Source organism: Mytilus californianus, unplaced genomic scaffold (genome assembly GCF_021869535.1).
Source record: "Mytilus californianus isolate M0D057914Y unplaced genomic scaffold, xbMytCali1.0.p SCAF_12, whole genome shotgun sequence".
NCBI classification, from domain to species: Eukaryota; Metazoa; Mollusca; class Bivalvia; order Mytilida; family Mytilidae; genus Mytilus; species Mytilus californianus.
Genome location: NW_026262604.1, coordinates 27,540,570 through 27,565,049, shown reverse-complemented (window position 1 = coordinate 27,565,049; position 24,480 = coordinate 27,540,570). Strand labels below are relative to the sequence as shown.

Here is a 24,480-nt window from a genome sequence, read left to right as displayed (position 1 = left end):
ACAGACCATTTTAATAGTATCAAATAAACAAAAGCAAAATGCAAATCATACACATAGCACTTATCACACTTGCTGTGACAACTTTAACAGCAAAAGTACCGAACTTAAGTACTACTGCCAATCACATCACTGATCTGTCAAGACAAAGTAGTCTGCACCACAACAACAGTTTTCCAGACAAGACTTGGTCAACTATTAGTCAAGAACCAAGTAAGTCAAACATATTTACCCTCTCAATAAACATCATTATGGGGAGAGGCAGAGAAATAAAATATAATAAATTAGTAATGACTTACCTATGTAGCCTCCTCCTAGTCAACTCATATGCACCTGAGCCAAATCAAGGTCCTACAAAATACCAATGCGGTTCTTGTACCAAAGCAGTCACATGGCGACAAAAAGCAGTCTGCTGTAACACTTGCGATGAGTGGTATCACATTACATGTGAGGGAATGGAACAGCACATGTATGAAATTCTAAGTAATAGCAACATATCTTAGGAATGCCTTAAATATGGCACGCCAAACTTTTCGACCACATTTTTAACACCACCATTGAAACATCTAAAAGCTTTGTAGACTTGAGCACAAATGAAAATGACTTAGAACATAGTGGATGACCCACTAATACATCATCACTAATTCACAAACAAAAATTGAAACAATTAAAGCAGAAAAAGAAACAAAGTACTGTTCAACCTCTTCGAGTACTCACTATCAATATTCAATCAATTAAAAACAAAAAGCCAGAACTTGATGAGATAATAGACTAATCTCTGGTTCTAAAACCTGGCTCTCAAATCACGTATCAGCATATGAATATATTTCACCATCCAAATACACTATCTACACTAAAAACAGGAAAGATGGCTATGGAGGTGTGCTACTCGCAATCACCAACACACTGACTACATCACAGGTGCCTGAACTAGACACAGATTGCGAATTAATCTGGGCAAAAATAACTCCAACAGGAAATAAAACCACTTATCTTGGAGCATATTATAGAGCACCCTCAGACAAAGGGGAATCACTGGAACATCTTAGTACCTCACTAAATAGGATACCCAATACATCTAGTGCAAACATCATGCTCAGTGGTGATTTCAAGCTTGGCAATATTGACTGGTCAAATTCATCAGTAATACCTAGCAAACCAGATCCTTCTCTTCATCAAAACTTATTAGACATACTACAATATCACAATCTCACACAGGTAGTAGACAAACCAACAAGAAAGGACCACACACTTGATCTACTGTGCATGTCAAATCCATCACTAGTAAACAGAGTTGAAACATTACCACCACTAGGAGATCATGATATAATTTTCAGTGAAATAAACCTTTCCCTTTGAAAAGAAAAACAGTCACCACACAAGGTATTCATTTACAAGAAAGTTGACTGGGAAAAAATTTGAAAAGATTTGAAAGAAACAGTTAGAACTAGATATAGACAATATGTGGAATTACTTCAAAACACAGACAACAGAAAGTATTCAAAAGCATATACCAACAAAGCTAATAGGAAATAAAACTCACCCACCATCGATGGATTCAAACTTGAATAAACTAATAAATAAGATAAACAAATTATATAAATAGAACAAACATGATGGAAAACACCTTAAAAAATTCAAACAAATTAAAACACAATTACAGAAAGACATGCGAAATTCATAATGGAAATATATTGAAAACATGATATTTGACATCGAAATACAAGAAACCTGCGTGTTTCAAGGAGAAACTCACCATAGAAATTTTCCTTGACAATTACAAATACCTTCGTGCATAATATGTATCTTGTGTTTATCTTATACCAAAAAAAAAGCAATAAAAATTGAAAAATATTACTTACAAATATAAAAATTGAAAAATTATTATGAAATTAGAAAAATAAATTGTAATTATTAACAATACTGTTAAACCAGGCATGCGCCAGAAAGTAATTATCATCCAGTTGAGGTTTTTTTCTGTATATAAAGAAGAAGAAGATAAAGAAACAAGCCTCAAAAGATTTATTATATCTAAATTCGGCTTGAATATTTCTTAACATCCCTTTTAACAACATGTTTAAATAAATTAATGTGCATATGTCTTGTATTGTGTTATATTGTTCTGTTGTACTATAGATGTTTACGGTAGGAATAGTGTTAAAAATTTTTAATACAACGGTTCATATGTTTTTCTTCTTTTTGTATTTTTGTATATATTGTACTTAGTTTTTTTGTTTTTTCACTTTTTACTATTTATGTATATAAAGTGCACAGAAAAGCAATCGATCAATGCTAGAATAGATCTTATTCAAACTTCCTCCCAAATCGGCACTGGAAACTGTACGTTTACTTTTCACTTCAACGGCTATACTGCCTAGCATTGCACAACCGCCTTTGACTATAGCTGTTACCTTCTCGAAGGTATTAAACAAGAATGACTAATCACAATACACGATTTATTTACGTTTATTCAAAACTAACGCTGGCAAAAACAAATTTCTGGCCGATATATTTGTCTTTCAATATGATATTATTTCATCTTATTCGTATTTATATATTTTAATAATTACCTGTTTGTGTAGAAGAGTCAGATCAGGACGTTCTGATGACTATTAAGTTAATATATATATATATGGTTATTGTCGACCTCTCACTTCTCTCGTCTTGGCGGAGGCGGCGGCGTCAACAATGTATTACTCTGTTATTCGGTCAGTTTTTAGGGAACCACTAGCTGAAAGTCAATGATATACGGTATTCAGTTGTATTAGAATTGGTACATCTAATTTCCATGGAGATTATTTGGCCCGACCCCTCAGTCATGGTCGATTGATTTTGAAACTTTTGCTTAGTTTACATGCGTCACATCTCATTCCCATTGAGATTGATTGGTCCAGTGCTTTCATTCATGGTTCATTGAATTTGACTTTGAATGTTTGCATAACTTATATGTTGAAGCTAATTTCAGCATCTGCATTTTACTTTTAAAAGGCGAGACATATATCTGTGATGATATTTTATTGTTAGTTAGAGTACTGCCGGTAAACATTTCCCATTTCTACAGCTATTCAAATATTTACAACATTCTACTTCTAATCAAATATGTTTAACATGATCAATCTTTAAACAAACACGTTTACACAATCGATTATAGTTGTTATTTTACAACTTGTGTATATCAAATAACTTGTTGGTATAAATTATGTTATAGATTTACATTAGTGACAAGGATTTAACACATATCAACAAAAGTTGTTATTCTAGCAACGATCCTTACTTGAGAACTTTTGACCAAAGGTATGTCCATTTTTCTTATATATGTTATGAAAATAAAAAGGTGTGGTATGATTGCCAATGAGACAATTCTCCTCATGAGACCAAATAACACAGAACTTGACAATTATATACACAGTTTATTATACTCATTCACATTCAACAAATTTATTTAGAAATTCCAGAATTTATGCTGGAAACATTTCATGCTTTTAGGTCATCTTTAGAACGTTATTTACTTTATAAATATTCTTAGTGACTCTTAGAGTTTAAACAAATATTTTACTCAGAGTAAAAAAGAAGACACGAGGTATATGTTGACAAGACAGCTACATAACAACACAATAGAATAAGAGAACACTTGACACGCTTTATTGTAATGGTCAAGAATCTATTTAAGTTCTGGTTAAACAAATAATGCCGAAGATTTGACGTTAAAACAGGATTAGCCAAGATATTAACAGTTTAAATTGCCGGTTAAAAAGCTTATTTTTAAATAATTATATGACGTATAAACACGATGCAAATAAAAACCAGCTGATATGAAATTTCCATGCATACAACCATGAGTCCTTTAACATTTTATGAGCTGCGTATGAAAATGTGTCTCTTGATCAGCGAAGCTATTGTATCAAGACCCAAGTTGATGAAGGGTGTGCGGAGTTGATCATGGTACGGAGAAAGTTTACATAGCTTTTACATGAGCACGTATACGAATGTTACTGAGAGAAGGCATCAATTGTTTATGCAAATTTTGAAGATCTTTTAAAGGTTACTTTTTAGTATATGTTATATGGATCGTTAGCCGTGTATAATTCTCGCATATTCAATCTAAAATGCACTTTGACGCATATTTAGTTGAATAAAATAACAGCATATTGCTGTGACTGCATGTCTAGTTTGGTCATCCTTAACGGCAAACAAAACAGCTAATCTGCAAGGAAAGCCATACTCCTACAATAAAAGCTATATAACATGTACAAGTAACTAAGTTAAAAGAGAGCGCTATGGCTGGTGAAAAAGTGGTAATGGAGATACAGAAATGACACAATAACATGGATTTTAATCGCTTTATTCTGCTAGGGATTTTATATATAACACTGTTCTCTAAACCTCAGGCGAATTATATTATATATGTAGTGTAAGCTTTGACCGTATTGATAATGAAAAAAAAACTTGTGACCTTTTCCGTCATAGTTACAATAGCATTGACATTAATTATTATTTCTATGATCCTTGCCAAAGAAAATACCCAATGACGTTCATTTTTTTTTATTTTTCAAGGTAGTAAAAGGTTTTTGTTTGTAGATTTATAATATATACTACTTATAAGTGTATATATTGTTTGAACAGACTAAAGTAAGCCCTTCGGTCGGATAGGATTATATTTTTTTTATTTTTCTTGGAACTAAATATATATACCATAAAAAAAAATGTCGTTTTGGTCATATTAGTTTTAATCAATTATTTCATCACGTTATAGCCAATATTTGCTTTCATTCTTGGTACTAGTAATATGATATGTCAAACCGATTTGATCGGATAAGCTTCCAGAGCAATTGTCTCCTGAATATATGTATAAAGGTTCCGTAAATTACCAATTGCTTTAATATTATTGTTTCGATATGAATAAATACCATCTACGAACAAACAAAAAATTATGCCAAAAATATGAAATAATCGTTGTTCTCCTTAGACCATGCAGTTGGTGTATGTTAAAAACCTAATCCATATGCATTCAATGTCTATGTTTGATAACAAAATAAATTGATAAATTAGTTTAGAGATTTTTCATTCAGCGTCGTATCTTAGTTAGAAGAATCTATAGTTAAGTTACGTTGTTATACTCCTGTTCATATGTTAACATATTTTGAGACTCTAGACAATTCAATACTGATGTTGTACATCAACTGTTAGTGGGGCGGCTTAGTACCGAAATTCGACAAAATCATGCAAATGGTGATACAAGCATAGGATTTAGCACATACGTTCTTTAGGGTGTACTTTAGCATATTAGAAGGGTAGCCATCATGTTTTTGAATTTTTTCACGGCGGCCATCTTGAATTCAAATTTGACATCATTTTGCTAAATATTTGAAATTTAAAAACAGATCCACACCTATTAATGTGATATAGGTCATGAAAACTATTTCAACTACAACAAAATGACATGAAAATATGTTAAAAAGACAGTAATTGTAAATATAAATCACAACTTCCGGTTAGGGTTTTAAAAGTTCATACAATAGAGTTGAATAATAATGATCAAGATATGCTATCCGTTTGGTATATAGTAATTATTTGAGAAATGCAGGAAGGTCGATAAAAGTTTTATTCTACCATATTTTCCGATGTATTTCGTTTTAACAGCTCCAAGAACACAGTGTTGTACAGGTCAAACAAGGTTTGTATGACTTGCATCTACCAGAACAAGTTTTCTTGCATCCACATTTGTGTAACTCCTGGAAGGATGCTGCAATGGCTACAATTTCGAATCCACAACCCATCTGCAGTCTCATCAATCTATCCCCAATCTCCCGGACTAGGTAGACGTTGTTCATGTTTGACTGCCTGTCCCCTGACATGACTACCTTGATGTGCAGCTCGTTTGGTTTGCACAAGCAGTGCAGCTCTGGTGGGCGGAATTGTGCAATGCTGTCTTTTTTTTCGTATATGCAATTCAAGTCTGGATTCATTGATGTCAAATGTTGTTGTGGGTATGTCGTTCATAACTACAACAAGTGCCTCTATCAACTCCATGCAAGCTTCTCTGACCAATACAGATTTCCTACTCAATGGCCCAAAACACCTCGGTTACATCATCAAATATTTCCCACGTCTGCAGTGCCGACTTCTTTCCCTTCCACGAAAAGTGGAGACAGTGTCACATCCAGTTAAAGCGTGGGAAAAAGGCAAAACCTCTGAGAGCATGATCAATTTCGTTAAACGGACGCAGGTCTTTTCCTTTTCCAAATGCAACCCAAAGTTTTTCTACTTGTAGTGTCTTGAAAAAAGCTGAGCTGAGCTGATTATCAGTGTTGATATGAACAAATGTCCTTGTGTCTGCTTCCTCGTGATTACAAATAACCACTCGTACTCATTCTGTACACTCATGAATAGATAGTCGTAGTTACGAATGGCAGTAACATCCTCAGACAGAATGAGTGGTTCGGGTTTGTTATAAGTTATGCAGGTTTCATATTCATGTAAACATCAGGGAGGTCAGGTACCTTTTTTAGATTTTGGTTTACTTGTAGGTCATATTATCTGATCCCTTCTAACGCCATTGGATGTTGATAAATAGAGATTCCTGTCCAATGAAATATTATTTTGATGTTGTTGAGCTGGGGTTGTGGTCTATGTTGTGCTCTTCTTTGCTCTGTCTCTTTGTTGTACTAGTATGCAGCTTCGAGACAAGATGAGTGATACTTCATTTCTTGTGCTATTACGTCACCTCTTCATAGTTTTGCCAACAGCTGTTTATTCTGTAGAACTGTTCCACTAATTGTTGATTCAGTTTCATTGTCATTGGATCTCTTAAGCGGATAAAGGCAAATATTTATCACAAATGAAATATTAATGCAAAAATTTTCTACGGGATCTGGTTGTTGGTCTTTCGAACGAAGTGTACTTCTAACAGTTTTAGGGGACTTGCATTCACTCGAACTTCCAGATGGCATTGGTGACATATGGCGTTTCTGAGTTATATCAAGTTTTGTATTGTTAAAATTTTATTCTGCGCAAATTATAAAACTTATCATTTTTCTTTTTCATTGTGATTTCAATTCCCTCTACGTTGTTAAATCACCTAATATCTTGAGGAATAGGGAGTGCATTTACTTCATGAAAAAGAGGGATATTTTTGCCCATTATTAGAAATCCGTCAACTGACGATTTCAGTAGGTCAGTTGTGTCTTCCTGACATTAACAACATTTTGTCCAATCAGTTTCCTAACTATCTGTTCTTTTCGCCATTTAAAAAAATCAACTATTATATAAATAAACCAACGAGATCAACAATGTAACGATAGAACCATTACTGTCTGAATAAAATATCTGATCACTTCTGATATTTAAGTCGAAGGATTATCCTAATACCACCAGTATAGTGCTTTGTTGTATTGAATTTAACTGAATTTGGTTAATTCAATTAAAGGTTTGCCTACATTCAGCCAGATCGTTTATCCAGTATCATTTAACTCCCGTGCGATCTGTACACCATCCAGAGGTATGAGCCCCTCCTCCTTGGCTCGGCTCTCTCATGTTAAAACAAAGTCATCCTGTCGATTCAGGTACGACACCATGACTTAATAATTGGGGCAATCATGGAGTATTTGGAAGCACTTTAATCTTATAAAGCTGACACTGGACCTAATGCCGAGATTATCGGCAATGATCTATACCAGTGTGCTCTGGAAGTGTAAATAAATCACTCTCTCAAAGACTAGTGATAAGGGATTAACATTAAGTAATGAATGCCATTTGGCAAAGTCAAGCCACTTCAAAATGGACTGATACCAATCAATGGTTAAGGACGGACGCCAAGTAAAGACTAAACATTAAGTGGTTATAAATGAGTCCCAGAGACCAACCACATACGACAATTAATTAATAACTATCAAAGTACTACGATTTAAACATTGGCGTGTAGTAGTATGGATCAAATGTAAGATATTTAAGCCGGAAGTGAGTTACATGTATCGACCGATATTTGACCGGAAGTGATTTTTTATTACTACAATAATCAAATAAACCTTCATTCACTCTATCTTTAGTAACATTTTGAATAAAATACAAGCAATATGTACACAAAAGGGAACATACATTTGATGTCTTTTGCCTTGAAAGAGGTCATATTGAAAATCAAAGATAGCCGCTGTGATGGGATGAATTTTTTTCGTGGCTACCCCCTTAATATGGTTACATACACTTTACAGGCATGTTCTTATAAAGTTTCATGCTTGTATCACTATTTGCATGATTTCTGTGGTAAACTGCTCAACTATGTCTACTGTTGTACCATAAGGTAATGTCTTTCCTAAAAATGCAGTTGTATTGCTGTCCCATGTAAGTACAATGATCATATCATATTATTCATATCAATGTAATGAAAGTGGTGATATATAAACCTAATGCCTTATGTTTGAGTATATGAAAAAGACAGTTATACCATGAATGTATGTTCAACGTGCAACGCCTCTATTTAATTTAAGGTAGCAAGCTAAAAATAACATTTATCAACATCGATTAAATAACCGCCAGAAATAATATAGCGCGGATATTCATTCGATGCTGATAAATCCATACTCAATATTATCATAAGGACAACCCCTTTCCAAACCAAGGAAAAGGAACATCTGTTAATTTTTCTTCTGCATGTTGAAGAATAATTCAATGAAAAAGTGTCAGGCTATAAGAAATTAACTTCTAATAAAGTTATTGTAAGAGGAGTTATACACTTTCCATACATGCAGCATACAATCACTCGCTGAGATGGTTTTGGTTTCATATTCTATTTATATTTGAGCCATAATTACAACAATTGTGAAAAAAGCAGTAATTAAGATTTAATTGATTAAGTTTTATTTTTGTAGTTTATGGAATATTACTTCTCCAAACGACTACGGAGAATATGTCATGTACAAACACGAAAGACTACCACAGCAGGTAACTATGCTTAGATTATTTCGTTTGTTTTAAATTTAGATATACAATGTAAATCTGGCGAAAATACAAAATTTCAACCCTGGTATCTACGATGAGTTTTTTTTAAAACAATTTTGACAAATAAAAACATGAAATGAATGATGAATTTCAATAGGACGACATCAATCCAACAACAAAAACGTAAACAGACATCATGAGGTAAATAAAACGTCTCAACATAAGCATTTTTCTTTACCTTTCCAATGTATATAATTCGTCTAGAATAACAATTTAGAACGTCAAAGAAGTATTGTTGTAGTATTGATTTAAAGAGAGGAAATGCTTGTAACAAGTCAGAAATATGACAGTCGTGTTCCATTCGTTAGATGTGTTTGACCTTTTGATTTTTGGCATTTTATAAAGGACTTTCCGTTTTAGATTTCCCTAGGAGTTCGGTATTTTTTTTATTTTTACTTTTTATAAAATTAATTTTGCCTTACAACACTTAAATGTCTGTAATAAGCTCATTATACCAAGTGATGCTTTGCATGTGTATCAACAACTCTAACTTGTACTTTTCACTTATCTGAACTGTATTAAGCTAAATTCTTTAGCAAATGGCAGTGGCATGTCAATTCAACCGAGTTTATTTAATCTGAATCATGTATGTTTTCCACGTGTACAGTCCAGGTTGAGTAGTTTTAAAGATACTGAAATGATGAGAACTGTATGAGTTTGAATCAGATTGATTTGAATGTCATTTAGTAACTTTCAACTTTTTTCGACATAATATTTTTTCTATGGTTAACCTTTTCGTAACAAAAAATATGTTATGATTCTTCTAGTTTTCAAAAAAAAAGGAAAACAAATCAGAGGAAGTATATGAAAAACATAATGTAAGATAACTTTCTTATTAATAAATTGTCAAAGAATAATCTTATTTCTTGGTAAATGTTGTATTGATGTTAAGTTTAAGTTTACTTGAATTAAAATGATGCAGATCTTTTCATATTTTTAGGCCAGTTTTGTATTTGTCCTTCCATTAAGTGTCTCTCTACATTTATACTGCTGCAAATTATTACTTGTTGTCCTTGGTTCTTGAATATTTATTGTTTGTCGTTTTAATTGTAAAAAAATATGATTTTGATAGACAAAAATAGTCCTTGTTAAATGTTTTATCATCAATATATTTGTTTTTTTTTTTATTTTAATAGGACGTCCGGCTTTTTGGTTAATTTTCCAAGCATATTAATAAAAGCTAATTTCATGAAAATTCGTGTCGTTTTGTTTCTTAACGTAGGGCGTTATAACGTTTTTTTTCTTTATATCGAACTTTGGATATTGCCGGGTTTAGATCAGTAATTTTACATTTCATTGATATTGATTTTTTTAAATGGTAACACTGTACGTCTTTCTTTCTTTTATTTTCTTAGGTGAACGTATATTTCTCTCGCTGTATACACGGAACAGGACTATGCAACTGTGCAGTGGCTGTAAGAAGTGCTAGTAGCATATTTATTGCTAATTTCTGTGAAACGGGAATTTTATCAAATAGAAAAATAAACCGGTACATTACCGCAAGAATATGCGACGATCAAAATCTTATTGTGAACAAAATTACAGATAAAACGTTTGAGGTAAGTTAAATTGTCAACATTGTGTGATGTAATTATTTTCGTGTTTAAATGTCGTTTATCAATGTATATGATTAAGATATTAACACAATGTTGACTGCTGTACCCCAATTTTTGACATTTTTACCTATTATGTCTGTTTGTTTTGTTCACACATCGTTGTCAATATTATGGAATTTTATGCGACTGTCATACAAGTGAGAGGTTTAGCTAGCTATAAAACCTGGTTTAATCCACCATTTTCTACATAAGAAAATGCCTTTATCAAGTCAGGAATATGACAGTTGTTATCCATTCGTTTGATGTGTTTGAGCTTTTGATTTTGCCATTTGATGAGGGACTTTCCGATTTGAATTTTCCTTGCAGTTCAGTATTTTTGTGATTTTACTTTTTTCATATGGTGCATTTAGTAGTTATTTGGCATTTTCGAAAATCATCATTGTTATATACAAAACTTCATGTTAAAAAAAGCTCTTTTAATCATCTTTATTTAATCTTTTTGTTCATTTCAAGATCTGCATTTTGTTTCAAACATATATTTCATATTTTCAGGATAAATAGTATTTTTTGGTAAGGCTTTATATCCGCCAATTTTTGACGCACGAACAAAATGCAATTCTCTACAATTTACAGGGTAAATCATAACTAATTTCTGGTTGTATTTAATGTCTTTTCAGATAACCTTCCCTTCTGGAACTGTCGTCCTCATGAAAGGAGACGATTTGGGGACTACTGATTCTCCATTTACCATCTTCAGCAAGATTGATATTACACCTTCAAACCTCGATCTCAACCTAACAACTGGACTCTGCGGCCGATACAACAACAATTCTACGGACGACTTTTTTACCAGAGAAAACGTAGATTTAAAACATAACATAAGGCAGTTCGCTAAATCTTGGCTGTAAGTCAGAAACTGATCTTACATATATTGTTTCAGTTGTTACAAACGTAATGTATGTTCAACTTACCTGCCATACTCAGCGCGACAGGTGTCACGATTTGAGCAGTTTTCTTTTCACGTCTTTAACATGTATATTTGATATTTTATAGACTGTTTTTGTTGTCTTTTATCGGTTTTTATTTTTCATAAGGTTGTCGGGTTTATGTCTTTTACTTTCGCTATTTGGCAATCCCCAAGTTATAGTTTGACATTATTATTCTTAAACAAACCAAAAAGACAAATATGGTCAATTATATTTGTAGGATAGAGAATTCAACAGAAACGTTTTTTAATCCAAAAAGATTGCCACTGTTGAACTACAAAGTGCAAGAGTATTGCACCTGTGATGCATATGAGACAATACAAGGCCAAACGTCTGAACCCAACTTTGAATGTAGGTTAAGTCACCGTATGAAAACATGCAGGAAAATAGAAACAACAACAACCATTTACCATGCATCCTGCATTACATCAAGCCACAGGCAAAAAAGGTCGCTTGAGGAGGGAGATGAATCGCCACCAATGTATGACATGATGGATGATGAACAAGTGGAAGTTGATGACGTGAATATTTTTTTTTTTGTCATGATATAATCCAAAATGATTTTAGAATGTCAACAAAGAAATGTGCAGGATATGTTCAAGTATTTAATATATTTATTAAAATATTTGAACTCATACAATATTGCACTATTCATGCTACAGTGATTTATCAATGATACGTAATCATAATCCAGATTATTTCCTTATGAAAAGATCACAAAATTTGTTCTACACTTTATTGTTTTCGCTCTGATATGTTAATAAATGGACAAAAGTTTCATCCATATTCAAATCAATCAAAACATCTAAAATCATGTAATGAAGTCTTTCTCTTTATTCAAAACTTTCTTATTTTGTATGGTATATCACAAAATGTGAGCAAAGCATTTAAATTACCGGTTTTGATACTTGTTTGGTTAATGCAAACGAGTATGTTCGAATATATGTACCTTGAATATTTGATATTCATTTCAAATGGCTTTGTTATTTCTCAGAATAGTTAACTAAAAAATTCCTTCACTACAAATAAGGAAATGATATATTACTGTCATTAAGACTAATATCCACTAAAGACCAAACCATATGGTAATACACTAAAGACCTAAAAGAATGAGCAAAACCGGTACGTTGTTTTAGCAAGAAAAGGTCCAGTTTATCACATGGACAACGATGACCTTGAAAAATGATATCCATCTTTTTGCGCATGTATGTTTTTTTTTCATTTCTGAAATGATCACATATTTATTTCCTGTTGTTCTTATTTCATAAGGAACACGTTTATTCCATTAACAGGGTTTTGACACAGATCAATCAAAATGCATCAATATCTACTTGTGAAAATTTAATATATTTGTATCATATTTCATAGCAACCTGCAGTATGGAGAAATGGATTGACGGAAGAAATTGCAAGACAAAAATGTGAAAGTTCATTTCACACGTTACCAGTCTTTGAAATATGTGAAGCGTATGTCCCAACTGTACACTCTGTCAATTACATAGATCAATGTATTAGTGACATGAAGGTAAGAATAATAACCATTGTATTAGCTTTAAATAGGAGTCTGCATATTGCACTATATAATAATGTGTGAAAGTTGTTTTCCATCCAAAGTCTCATTGAACCCGTGCATCCGCGAGACAAGGTTTAATCATAAAAAAAAACAGGTACTAACATTATCTTACGTAGATTTTTTTTAATCCATCAAACGCACTTGTTCGCTTTTTATTCTACATTGGCTAGAGGTATAGGGGAGGGTTGAGATCCCATAGAACATGTTAAACCCCGCCGAATTTTAAGCCTGTTCCAACCTCTGGCCTATGTTAGTCTTGTATGTTTTTAATATTTTGGTTCATTATTTGTTCCTGGGGTAAGTGTGACGTTCATTTTCGTTTAGGGGTCAGCTGAAGTCCTTCTCGCTGTATAGAAAATTAATTGGTGGCCGTTGGCTGTTTTCTGCTCTATATTCGGGTTGTTGTCCATTTGACACAGTCCCTGTTTCTATTTTCAATTTTATTAGTATATGTTTACCTGTTAAGGTAGATCATAAGTATATATTTTTTGAGATAGAATTTTCTTATACTTTGCCAGAATGAATATTTTACTATGCTTTTTTCAAAAATATAATAAAAAGTATGGGTCACCGTGCTATTTTTCAAGTTATGAGTCGCTGAAAATTGCCATTATTTGGTTAGATTGTTCATGAAAAAACACATTTGTGTGCATAAAAAAAATTCTATGAGATAGAATTTTGAAATAAATTGTGAGAAGATAGGTTTTATAATATGTTTTAAGAAATTAAAAAGAAAAAATGGTGTCACCGAACTTGTTTTCTTGCTACAAGTAAAAATTAAAAATTTCCCTATCAGTCTAGTATAATTTTTTTACTAAAAGAGTTATCTCTCCTTAAATGGCTCATTTGAGAAAAATGATTCTAAAAACAAAAAAATTGAAATTTGTGTAAATATTTTGTATAATACAATAATTCACCAAGTTTTCTTTATATAAATAAACAGTCTAACCATTAAATTGCAAATCTGTCTCCAATTTGCAGATTTAGGCATATAACTAGACCCATTTTGTACTGCAATTGTACAATCCAAGATGGCGGTATACCATGAATCTACCTTAACTGTCATTAAAGTTGTCAAATAAGCCGATTATTTACGAAATGCGTTTCAACCTGCTGTTAACGCTCGTTTGCCCACATTTTATTACGACAGGTAATAATTAGTTATATAAACTAAAAAAATAAAGGGTTTAATGAGTATAAGATAATTTATTATATTGATGATTTTTGTGTATACAATAGATTCACTTTTCACATTGTAGTTCCCTTTTTCGTAAATAAATAAATGAATGAAAAAAAAAAATAATATCATGTAAAATTAACTGGAACGTTAATAGCAATCATCATAACACCATTAATATCAATTATCAACGTTTTCCTAATATATCAGTTGTACCGAGAGCCCGAACAGCAACTTCTGACAAAGTATTCTATTAATTGGACACCTTTTTTTAGGAAGCACTATGTCAAATTTAAAAAAAAACATTGATAAGCGCTATGAACGTACTTCTCCTAACAATTTATATATGAAGGATGTGTGTTTATTGCAATAAAAGTTGAAGATATGTACTGTTTGAAGAAGTACTATATCTTCAATGTTGATTTAACACATACTGATAACAAAGTAATTTGGTCCAAATAAAGAAGGTAGGATTATGTGATGGCATAGTCTTTAAAGTTGGTATATGACATTCAGTTGTTGAAGTGTGTATAACTCAGAATCGGTGTCTCGTTGGTATGAGGACTCCACCCTCTGAGAATTTGATATGTATTCTATAAATGCCTGGATCTTTTGGATTATATTTATAATCGCAGAGATGTTGTCATGGAATGAACATTCTAAAATCTCTTCTTTATCTTGCATTTTTATCCTTCTGAAAACTAAATCTAATCAATAATAAATGACTAAGGACGCAAAAAGAGAGAGGTTCTTGATTTGAGGCATTATGAAATATTTTTTTTGTGAAGGAATACATGCTGAGTACTTTTCGACTTGAATACAAGTAATAAAGCATTCGTATTTGTTCATGTTTAAAGATTGCAGTTTAATTGATTTCTATTCACTGAAATATAATTCATGAATTTAATCCATATTGTCGTACGTAACTGAGATGTAGTATGTTTAAATCAGGAACTCCTTGTAGGAGGTCATCTCTCTTGTGCGATTATCCCAAGGGTGAGTGGGTTATAGACATATGGTAATATTGGCTAGACGACTTCAATCAAGCGACAGAGAAACCCTGCAAAAGTGGGTCGTGTCTTTGGCTGTGCAGGATGTATAAATTTGCAGGCATGTTCGGTCAGAATTTGGACGTTTGATTTGATGCCTTGTGTAGAAAGAAGGTCACAATCGTGATATATAATATTCTTTGCAATAACTCTCCGAGTTATTCTTTGGTGGACCGTTGCTAGGTGACAATTTTATTCCTTTTAAGTTCACATTAATTTTTTCAGTGGCATATATTACCTTACCTGTATTTGGCAAAACCTTTCGAATTTTATGGATTGTCGATGCTTCTTAACTTTGTACTATTATGACATTTTAACTTTTTTACTCGAGCTTCACTGGAGAGTCTTTAGAAGACGGAAAGTTCGTCTGACGTGAAAGATTATAAACCTGGTATCTTAGATTAGATTTTTCATATACAAAATTGAAACATAATTTGAAGGACCAATCAGCTGCAGTACCTTTTAATATAGTCAGTAACTGATAACCTCTAAAATTAATAAATTCCATTGTAAGTTTATAAGAGACCATTAAAGCAAACAAAGACAGCACACACAACCGAATAACAGCTATTTGAAACAATAACAAATTTTAAAAGCATTTTTAATGTAAAATGTCTTATTCCTTCGAAAAGAGCATCGAGCTGAATAATCGATAACGCACGATGAAACATTGAAAGCAAAAAGTAAATCTGTAATAAAAACATTTTCTTCAGAACAAAAAAAAAAAAAAAAAACGCAAAAACACACACATATATCATGTATCCATGTAGCGAACTAAAAACATGTGGTCTTTAATTAATTTTGAAAATGTGGGCTGAACTGGATAAAATGACAACGCGTATCTTGTTTTGTTATAAATTAAAATTACATATTATAATAAAAATTCTTCAATCTTTTATGAATACAAGTATATTAATTATTCATTGAAGGACCTTATTAATAGAAACTCTCTTTTTTACTCAGAAGCAAATATTGTTGTCACTATTCATGTCTTTACTATTTATATCATTCTGAACAATAAGTACTTATCATATGTTGTTATGAAAATTTTATCTGACTTTTTTAGATAGTAGGATCAGACATATTTTTATATTCCAATATCAGAAACTTTGAGACAATGTGCTTGAATGATGCCAAAAAATTTGAAAACCTTACAGACAAAAAAACTAACAGCCCTACAGGAGAATCAAAAAGTATTTTAACCGTTATTTTTGAGTCTACATGTCCAAGAAATTGTTCTGGAAAAGGATATTGCACTGAAGGTTTGTCTGTCTTACATGTTTTTTTCAAGTTATATTTCCGTTAAAGTCATATAAAACGAATTTTGTTGACATTTTATTGTTATCGAAATTATTGAACCAATGCATGCAAATATATTAAACAAAGTCTTTCATGCACGTTATTTATTTAATGTTTATTACATCTATAACGTATTATCGACAAATCATATTTCATTCAGTAGTTGTTGATCGTTTGCTAATGTCAATGGTTAATAAAGGTGTCATAAAATAGGTATTTTCATAAAAATTCTGTATAATGTCCTCGAAAAGTCGTATTGGGAATCTATAAGCAGTATTGTTCACCGGCTACGCCTCGAGCCAATACAGCTACCCTCCGTCCAATACCACTGTACTTGAATTAATACAGGATTTATATGAAAACACTCATCCAAGAATACTATAACATTGTGTTGTTATTATCAATTCTATTATTGCTATCAATATTATTATTGTTATCAATATTATTACTATAATTATTCAATGTTACACGAATTCTATAAATTTTATACTTTTAAGAGCACATATACAGGAAAGTACCATTTTCGGTGTAGTTAAATAATATACACGTAACAATTTAACACACCAAAATCAAAATTAAGTACTTGATTTGAACGGTTATGTCCACAGGTAACAATCCAAACCTTAATTTATATATTTGCTATAAACTAAAATGCCTAAAGGTACTACACACATTTGTACGCAATAGTAAATAGCATATATTTTCAGTCACTCATAATTTCAAATTTAGATTGAAATTGTATCTAATCTTAAACTTCGTGTGCATCACAATCAGTATGTCTTGCGTTCTGCGTTTATTAAAAAAACTTGTACGCAGGAACGAAAAAAATGAATTTTAGGTATATTTGCTACCAGTATCAATGACATTTGATTAAAATAATATTTCAAGATAAATGTTAGTTTGTTTTTTCGATATACGCCTAAAGTAAAAATTTGCCTATTTCCTCTTATACATAAATATTAACTTTGAAATACTAATCATAGGAAAATCGTAAGTAAGAGCAAATTGTCTTCTTATACTATATAGTGACTATAAGGAGGTAAATTTGAATATTGAGCTTTTAATTATTTGTAATCAATTGTTTAAAAGCGGTTTAATTCTTTTATTATCTTTTATTTAAGATGTGTAAATCTTAAAATACATGCAGTTATATCTTCGATAATTTTGAACCTGTTAACTTTCAATGTATGTAAATAAAAAGAAAAGAGCAGATGTGCGATGCTCGCAATTGAGATAGCAGGCCAATAACACATTTAACAATAAAACAAATAAGAGCAACTACCAGTCTTCAATAAAAGATGTATAAGCAAAGTCTATAGAAATTGTGAGAGCTAACAGAAACATAGAGTTCTGTGAACAACACCAAATTCTTCTTATAAATCAAAACCTACAGATAGTGCAGAAAACAGCTACTACGAGGTTCTTGATTATAGACAGATACATGCATATTTTATGGTTTTTACATAATTTTTTACGATTACAATAGATCACTAAGTATTTGCGCCAGACGCGCGTTTCGTCTACAAAAGACTCATCAGTGACGCACGAATAAAAAAAATAAAAATCCAAATAAATACGAAGTTGAAGAGCATTGAGCACCAAAAATTCTTAAAAGTTTGGCCAAATACAGCTAAAGTAATCTATTCCTGAGATAGAAAAGCCTTAGTTTTTCAAATTTTCAAAGTTTTGTAAACATTTAATTTATAATTATGACTATATCAATGATAATACAGAAGTGCTGACTACTGGGCTGGAGATACCCTCGGGGAATAAAAAAGCGATAATATTCAGATATATTCATTTTTGATAAGATTTGTAAACACGGTTTACCTATTGATAAATATTTGTAATTGATATGAATACATGATTGTTAAGGTATTTTTGTGTGTCCTGATTACCCGATGTACCTTTATTTTTGTGTTTTGGTAGGCAAATGTATTTGTAATGAAGGAGCGTATGGTGAAGATTGTTCACTCGGCATTAATAAACAGCCACGTTTGATTGCAAAAGCCTTTGCCGATAATTGTGATAGATCTGTTAAAGCATGTAGGAAATTTACAGTACCCGGTATAGACTTTATTCCTGCTAATTTGACATGCAAATTTAGAAGTTTCCATGTAAGTATTAAATTTTCAATCACATACATATACAATCAAAAGACATTTTACATTAATTCATAGAGCCAGACATTTTGGAGGCAAAAGAAGCATATATACACAGAAAGATATACCTAGTAATTGATATCTATTAATTTCTCTGATGAATTGAGAAATTAAGCTTTGTATTAGAAGCAACATTTATAAATGCTTATTTGTCATGTCATGACCAGCATCGAAAAACGATTACAGACAAACTTCTTCGTAAGTTTCTAAAAATTCACCATTTTAAATATAGTCAGAATTAGAAGACATTTATAATAGTTGACAGAAATAATGTACTTGTTCAAAACAAAATGAGGCAATGTGCATTTAAATGTAGTATCAACGGACGGCTTGATTTATATCAGAAATTTAACACTCTGCACTCTGAAAAAGCAGTAGTATCGTTCATTATCACCTGTTCATTTGGTTGTGTCCTCTATTGTAGATTTGTTATAGACATTAATACCTACCATTTACATGATTTATCTGTTGTGTTTGGCATTTTTATGGTGTTTCACTAATCGAAAGTTATGGATTCAGTTAAAGGTCGTAGAAAGTAACCCAATTTTCGGACAAACCACATACATTCAAATTGTTTTTATTGCTTCTCTGCTACACACTTATCATTGTTTAAGAATAAAAGTACATATTATTTGCTTTTCCTCATCTCAAAGACACAGTGAGACATATAATATGATATAGTCCTGAATATGCACCGACTGTCTCCGGATGGCTTTAAATTGACTTAATTATTTCCCTTAAAAAAACTAGTTTTCTCCTAAAACAAAATTTTCTTATACGCATCTTCAAATGCATAATTAGGACAAAGTAGTATAAAGTGTTTATTCCGCTGATATTTTTATACTTATTCCCAATATATTTAATTTCTACGCCAGTGTATTAAGTTAAGTAAAACTTACAAAACTCCTTTATAAGTATTTGTAATCTCATACAGTCAATTTATCGCTTTGGTGCAGAGGTAAACTATTGCATTTACACTAAATAAAACACAAACGCAAACCCGAATCATCAAAAGTCATCTTCTTTAGACAAAAAACATTTCATATTTACATTGTGCTTACAAAGGGACGTAACACCACTACTAACGCAGTATTGAAATAAACCACGCCTTCTATCCAAATATGAAATATACATGGTCTCCACGCGGTTGCTTTTAACCAGTCATATTTCTAGAAATGTATAGGAGGTGAGATAATGATATCTTTGCATAATGTTGGAGTATTTTTACGGTTTGCCATAAATGATCCCAGCCCGAAGTCAAAACATTCCAGTTTTAAGTCAATATCTACAAGTTTGCAGTCCTATTCGCATATAGACCATTCCGAACACATCAATACTACCAAATCCAAAATAAGTTTAACCAATATATCAGATATGGCTCAATCATCTAAAAAAAAGGCTAACAGACAACTAAAATTGACTAATTGCCTAGATATATCAAAGTCATTTAAACTTCTAAAAGAAAGAAAATGACCAGAAATATAAAAACAATATCTTAAAAAAAGTCGACTCTAATGGGATGATGATAATGTGTGAATTTTCTTCCAAATTGAAGTGTATCTTGATAGCCTTGATCAGATTGATACTACAGTGTAACAACTACATCATTGATGAGGAAAAACTTGAGAGACCGACCAAAAGCAAGTGTACAGAAAACTAGATTCAGCAAACACAAATCCAACAAACTGGATATAAACAATTGAAACTCAGACGAGAATGCAGTTCCTGGTCAGGTTATGACACCCGTCATGTTTCTTGATATCAAACTTCAAAGGATACTCTCTTTGATATTTTTATAGTGTTTTACATGTTTGGCCTGCACTGATAAGTTCCTTAAGCATTAAATCTGAATCATATTTCTGATATTTAAAAGAACAAAAACTATGGCATATAAACTAGGTTGCAATGTTTACTGTCGTGTACTTTTTGGGGGATGAAAGTGGGGGTTGAAAATTGTAATTCAGCTGGTCATTCATTTCAAATGAAAAGTAAAAATAACAAAAAAACCGAACTCCGGGAAAATTCAAAACGGAAAGTTTCTAATCCAGTGGCAAAATCAAAAGCTCAAACACCTCAAACGAATAGATAACAACTGTCATACTTCTGACTTTATACAGTCATTTTCTTAATATGTAGAAAATGGTGGATTAAACCTTGTTTTAAAATTAGCTTAACCTCTCACTAGTATGAAAGTCAATGCTGACAATGTGATATACAGATACCTCAAGTCCCTTCCATCTCCTGGAAATCCCAAGTTTTAATCAATTCATTTAAATGATGTCCTATTGGCCTTTGACTTATTGAACTCAAATGCACTCGCTGTAATCATTTCCTGATTGAACATTGACACAGGTTTTTTTGAATGTTTACAATTTGAATTTCACATGGAGTTTGGTATTTTTGTTTATACTTTTTATACATTTTTGCATTGGTTTTTTACCAAACGATGTCATGGTCAGTGCGAATGGACATGTTTTTTTGGAAGTTTTCATATTAAGGCAATCAAGTAATTGGCTTCGTATTGTGATAGATGAAGTTTCTATTTGCTTTTGACATTAAATGACACACCAAGATAATTATATTGACTGGATCATATTAGTTATTGATTGATTGTTGTTTGCTTGATGTTGCAAATATTTAAAGAATGTTCAGGACGAGAACAAATAAAGAATTATTATAATAATAGGTCTTGCAATAGGAGGTATACCCGGATTAGGGTCGGGAAATTAGAAGGAAAATGAGAGGACATACATTTAGCCTTGCAACATGACACCTAGAGACCACCTAAAAGACTTGTTGCAAGCTTACCATTCCCATTCTGACTGGAAAGCCAAACGAACGAACGACTTTAAAAAAGATTTCAATGCCGGTCGGCAGAGGACATAGGATGACTATATTTCTATTCTATTTTTGTAAAACTTGGTATGAAATAATATGATCCAACGATTTGAAAATACAGTATAATTATATGTTTTTTTTATATTTAAAAGGTTCATGAAAACAGTTCGTATTCAGTCGAGACCGAAAGCTTTACCAACCCAGGTACTTACTCAAGTTCTTTCTTGATGTATTGTAACTTACCAGAGTCAAGGAAAAAACGTTCAGTTGCCGAAGAATATGTTGCATCTGGATACTTTATAAGTGTGTCAAATAATGGAAATGAATTCACGGAGGAATTGACTGTTATTATCTTTGATGCAAGATGTTATACATGCAACAGTACAACATTTGAATGCAATGAAGTGGTAAGTACATGCCTATACTTTAAGGCATCAATGAATACATTAATATATGTCATGTGACTATTGTTAGATACGTTTTCAATGCATAATTTTAGTATTGTTATAAATAGATTCAAGAAGATGTGGTATGAGTGCCAATGAGACAACTCTCCATCCAAGTCAAAATTTATAAAAGTAAACCATTATAGGTCAAAGTACTGTCTTCAACACGGAGCCTTGGCTCACACCGAACAGCATATAAAGCTTGTTTAAATATAAAATAAATAAACAAAACATAAAAGCATCTGCGTTATATCAATAATGTGTTTTTTTTTTAAATTTAACTATACATTTGTACTAACCAAGTGTTAAAAATGGTATTTCTTTCACAGGATACATGTCCAGCAAAAACAATGTGTAAGTATAGAATAACAAAAGAGAAAAAGGATATAAGACAAACCTATTGAAATTTAAGAGAACTGCAGCTGCGTGGCATCAAAATTTTGAATGATATTAACCGGTAATTCCACGAGATCATTTAGACTGCATTTGTATCATAACAGATTGTCCACGAAATGAATATTAATAAGTTACAGAATATAAAGAGTTTCCATTTAGAGAATGGAGTGATATTTGATTCATCGATTTCGGTATTACAGAACTTTCAATTAATTTTTAAAAGATAGATGTAGTATTTTTACAAATGAGGCAACTATCAAATAAAGCCCAAAATGAAGCGGATTAAAACAACGGCAAATAAAACAGAAATCGATTGGCCAAATTGATAGTTCAGATTTATCAATTAATTTTATATGTAGCCGACTTAAACCTTTCTCCAATGGTTGATTATTTTGTTTATTCAACGTATGATTTGCTGTATAGTTCTTCATAGGTGAAATGTAAATGTTTATGAGAGAAAAGAAAAGTGACCATATATGTTGACGTAACATAGAAATATCAAGTTTGTATTGCTAGAATATCATCACAAATCATTGAAGATCAGTTTTCACCAATGATACCCCTATGATACGATATACATTATCTCGACAATTAAATTCAAATATATTTAAAAAATTCTAGTAAACCTTTCGTTTTCAATTTGCAAATTAAACCTCTTAAACGCAAAAACAAATGTATCCCAATTGCATAGTTTGTATTAACTTAACTACGAAGATATGATATGCTGTAACTTTTGCAAGATCTATTGATTTGACAGTATTTGAAGTGTTGGTGTTATTTTATTTTTTGAAAAATAAGGGCAAGTTATTACTATAAAAAATGAACAATACTTTATAATGTGCATTCGTACGAAGCGTTGTCGGGATTTACATTCATCAGGATTAATCAGAGTCGAATATTTAAAAGCCAATGGTGTACAAGAATCAACTAAATTGAAGAGCTACATGAGCAAAAAGGACATAAAAGTGTGACACTCCTTCTCATTCATTGGCAAATTAAAAACACTTTTCAAGAGAGAGAGAGAAAAAAAACGGTTTTCATTATACTTTATTTTTGTTTAACGTTGTATTGCAGACAAAACATCCGATACATCTAAATACTTTGGAATTGGATTTGGCATTGCTATGGCTGGTTTAATCGTTTTGGTAATTGTAATAGTGTTCGAGAAGAAGAGATTCATTTCCAGGTATTATTCTACATATAATATAGTTTGCCCTATGAGAATGATAAAATTGATTTCAAATGTTTTCATTTGTTTCTGTTGATATGCTATAATGCAATATTGACTTCGATACAAAATGTGTATGGAAGGATGAACAAAAAGACATTGCATATAAAAAAAACTCACCGTCAATAGGATTAGACAATAACACTCAAATCATGCATGGGCGATCACTGACTAGATAGATAATACTGCCGAAGATTGAAAGTCCTTTAGCTATATATCTGAAAAGCGTTTACTACCTTCTTTGATGCACACGTTTATGTTGATTGAGAAAAAGCAATTCAATCAGCCACATCAATTCTGGAAACAGGATTGTTTTTCTATATTTAGTGTCACGAATAAATCCAATCAAAAGAAAATGTTCTACATGAAAGCTAGTGACAACTCATCATATATACCAGGCTTACAATTTGTTAAACACAACTCGCGTTGCGTGTACGAAGACTTATCAGTGGTGCTCAATGGCAAAAAGTTGGACTGTCAAATGAATCATTAACTAGAAGAGTATTGAAAACATTAAAATACATTTGGTTTTGTTATTTTTTTCGAAAACTAAAATTAAACGCTTCTGAAATCTTCGAGAGACAATGTGTTAACTTTTATTAAAACATTTTCATTCTAATGAAGATCAATTAGATAAATTGAAAAATTGGACATCTATTAGATAAAGCCATATCTCGGGAAACGTGCCTGAATAATGAAATATGCTACATTAGTAAACATAGGATTTTTTTCTGAAAGTGTTTTAAAATTTCTCACAACTATGCAAAGTAAATACTGAAA

The 24,480-nt window shown here is 31.8% G+C and overlaps 1 protein-coding gene across 1 annotated transcript in view; it reads left to right on the top strand.

Annotated features, from left to right (window-relative positions):
* Positions 1-24,480, top strand: part of LOC127721632 (uncharacterized) — a 44,239-nt gene that overhangs the window by 16,570 nt on the left and 3,189 nt on the right. The window contains exons 8-18 of the mRNA XM_052228402.1: positions 3,206-3,291; positions 8,862-8,934; positions 10,347-10,550; positions 11,225-11,451; positions 11,754-12,054; positions 12,902-13,057; positions 16,398-16,593; positions 18,560-18,747; positions 21,783-22,037; positions 22,406-22,430; positions 23,547-23,658. Of these exons, the coding sequence (XP_052084362.1) occupies positions 3,206-3,291; positions 8,862-8,934; positions 10,347-10,550; positions 11,225-11,451; positions 11,754-12,054; positions 12,902-13,057; positions 16,398-16,593; positions 18,560-18,747; positions 21,783-22,037; positions 22,406-22,430; positions 23,547-23,658 (1,823 nt within the window). The remainder of the gene's footprint in view (positions 1-3,205; positions 3,292-8,861; positions 8,935-10,346; positions 10,551-11,224; positions 11,452-11,753; positions 12,055-12,901; positions 13,058-16,397; positions 16,594-18,559; positions 18,748-21,782; positions 22,038-22,405; positions 22,431-23,546; positions 23,659-24,480) is intronic.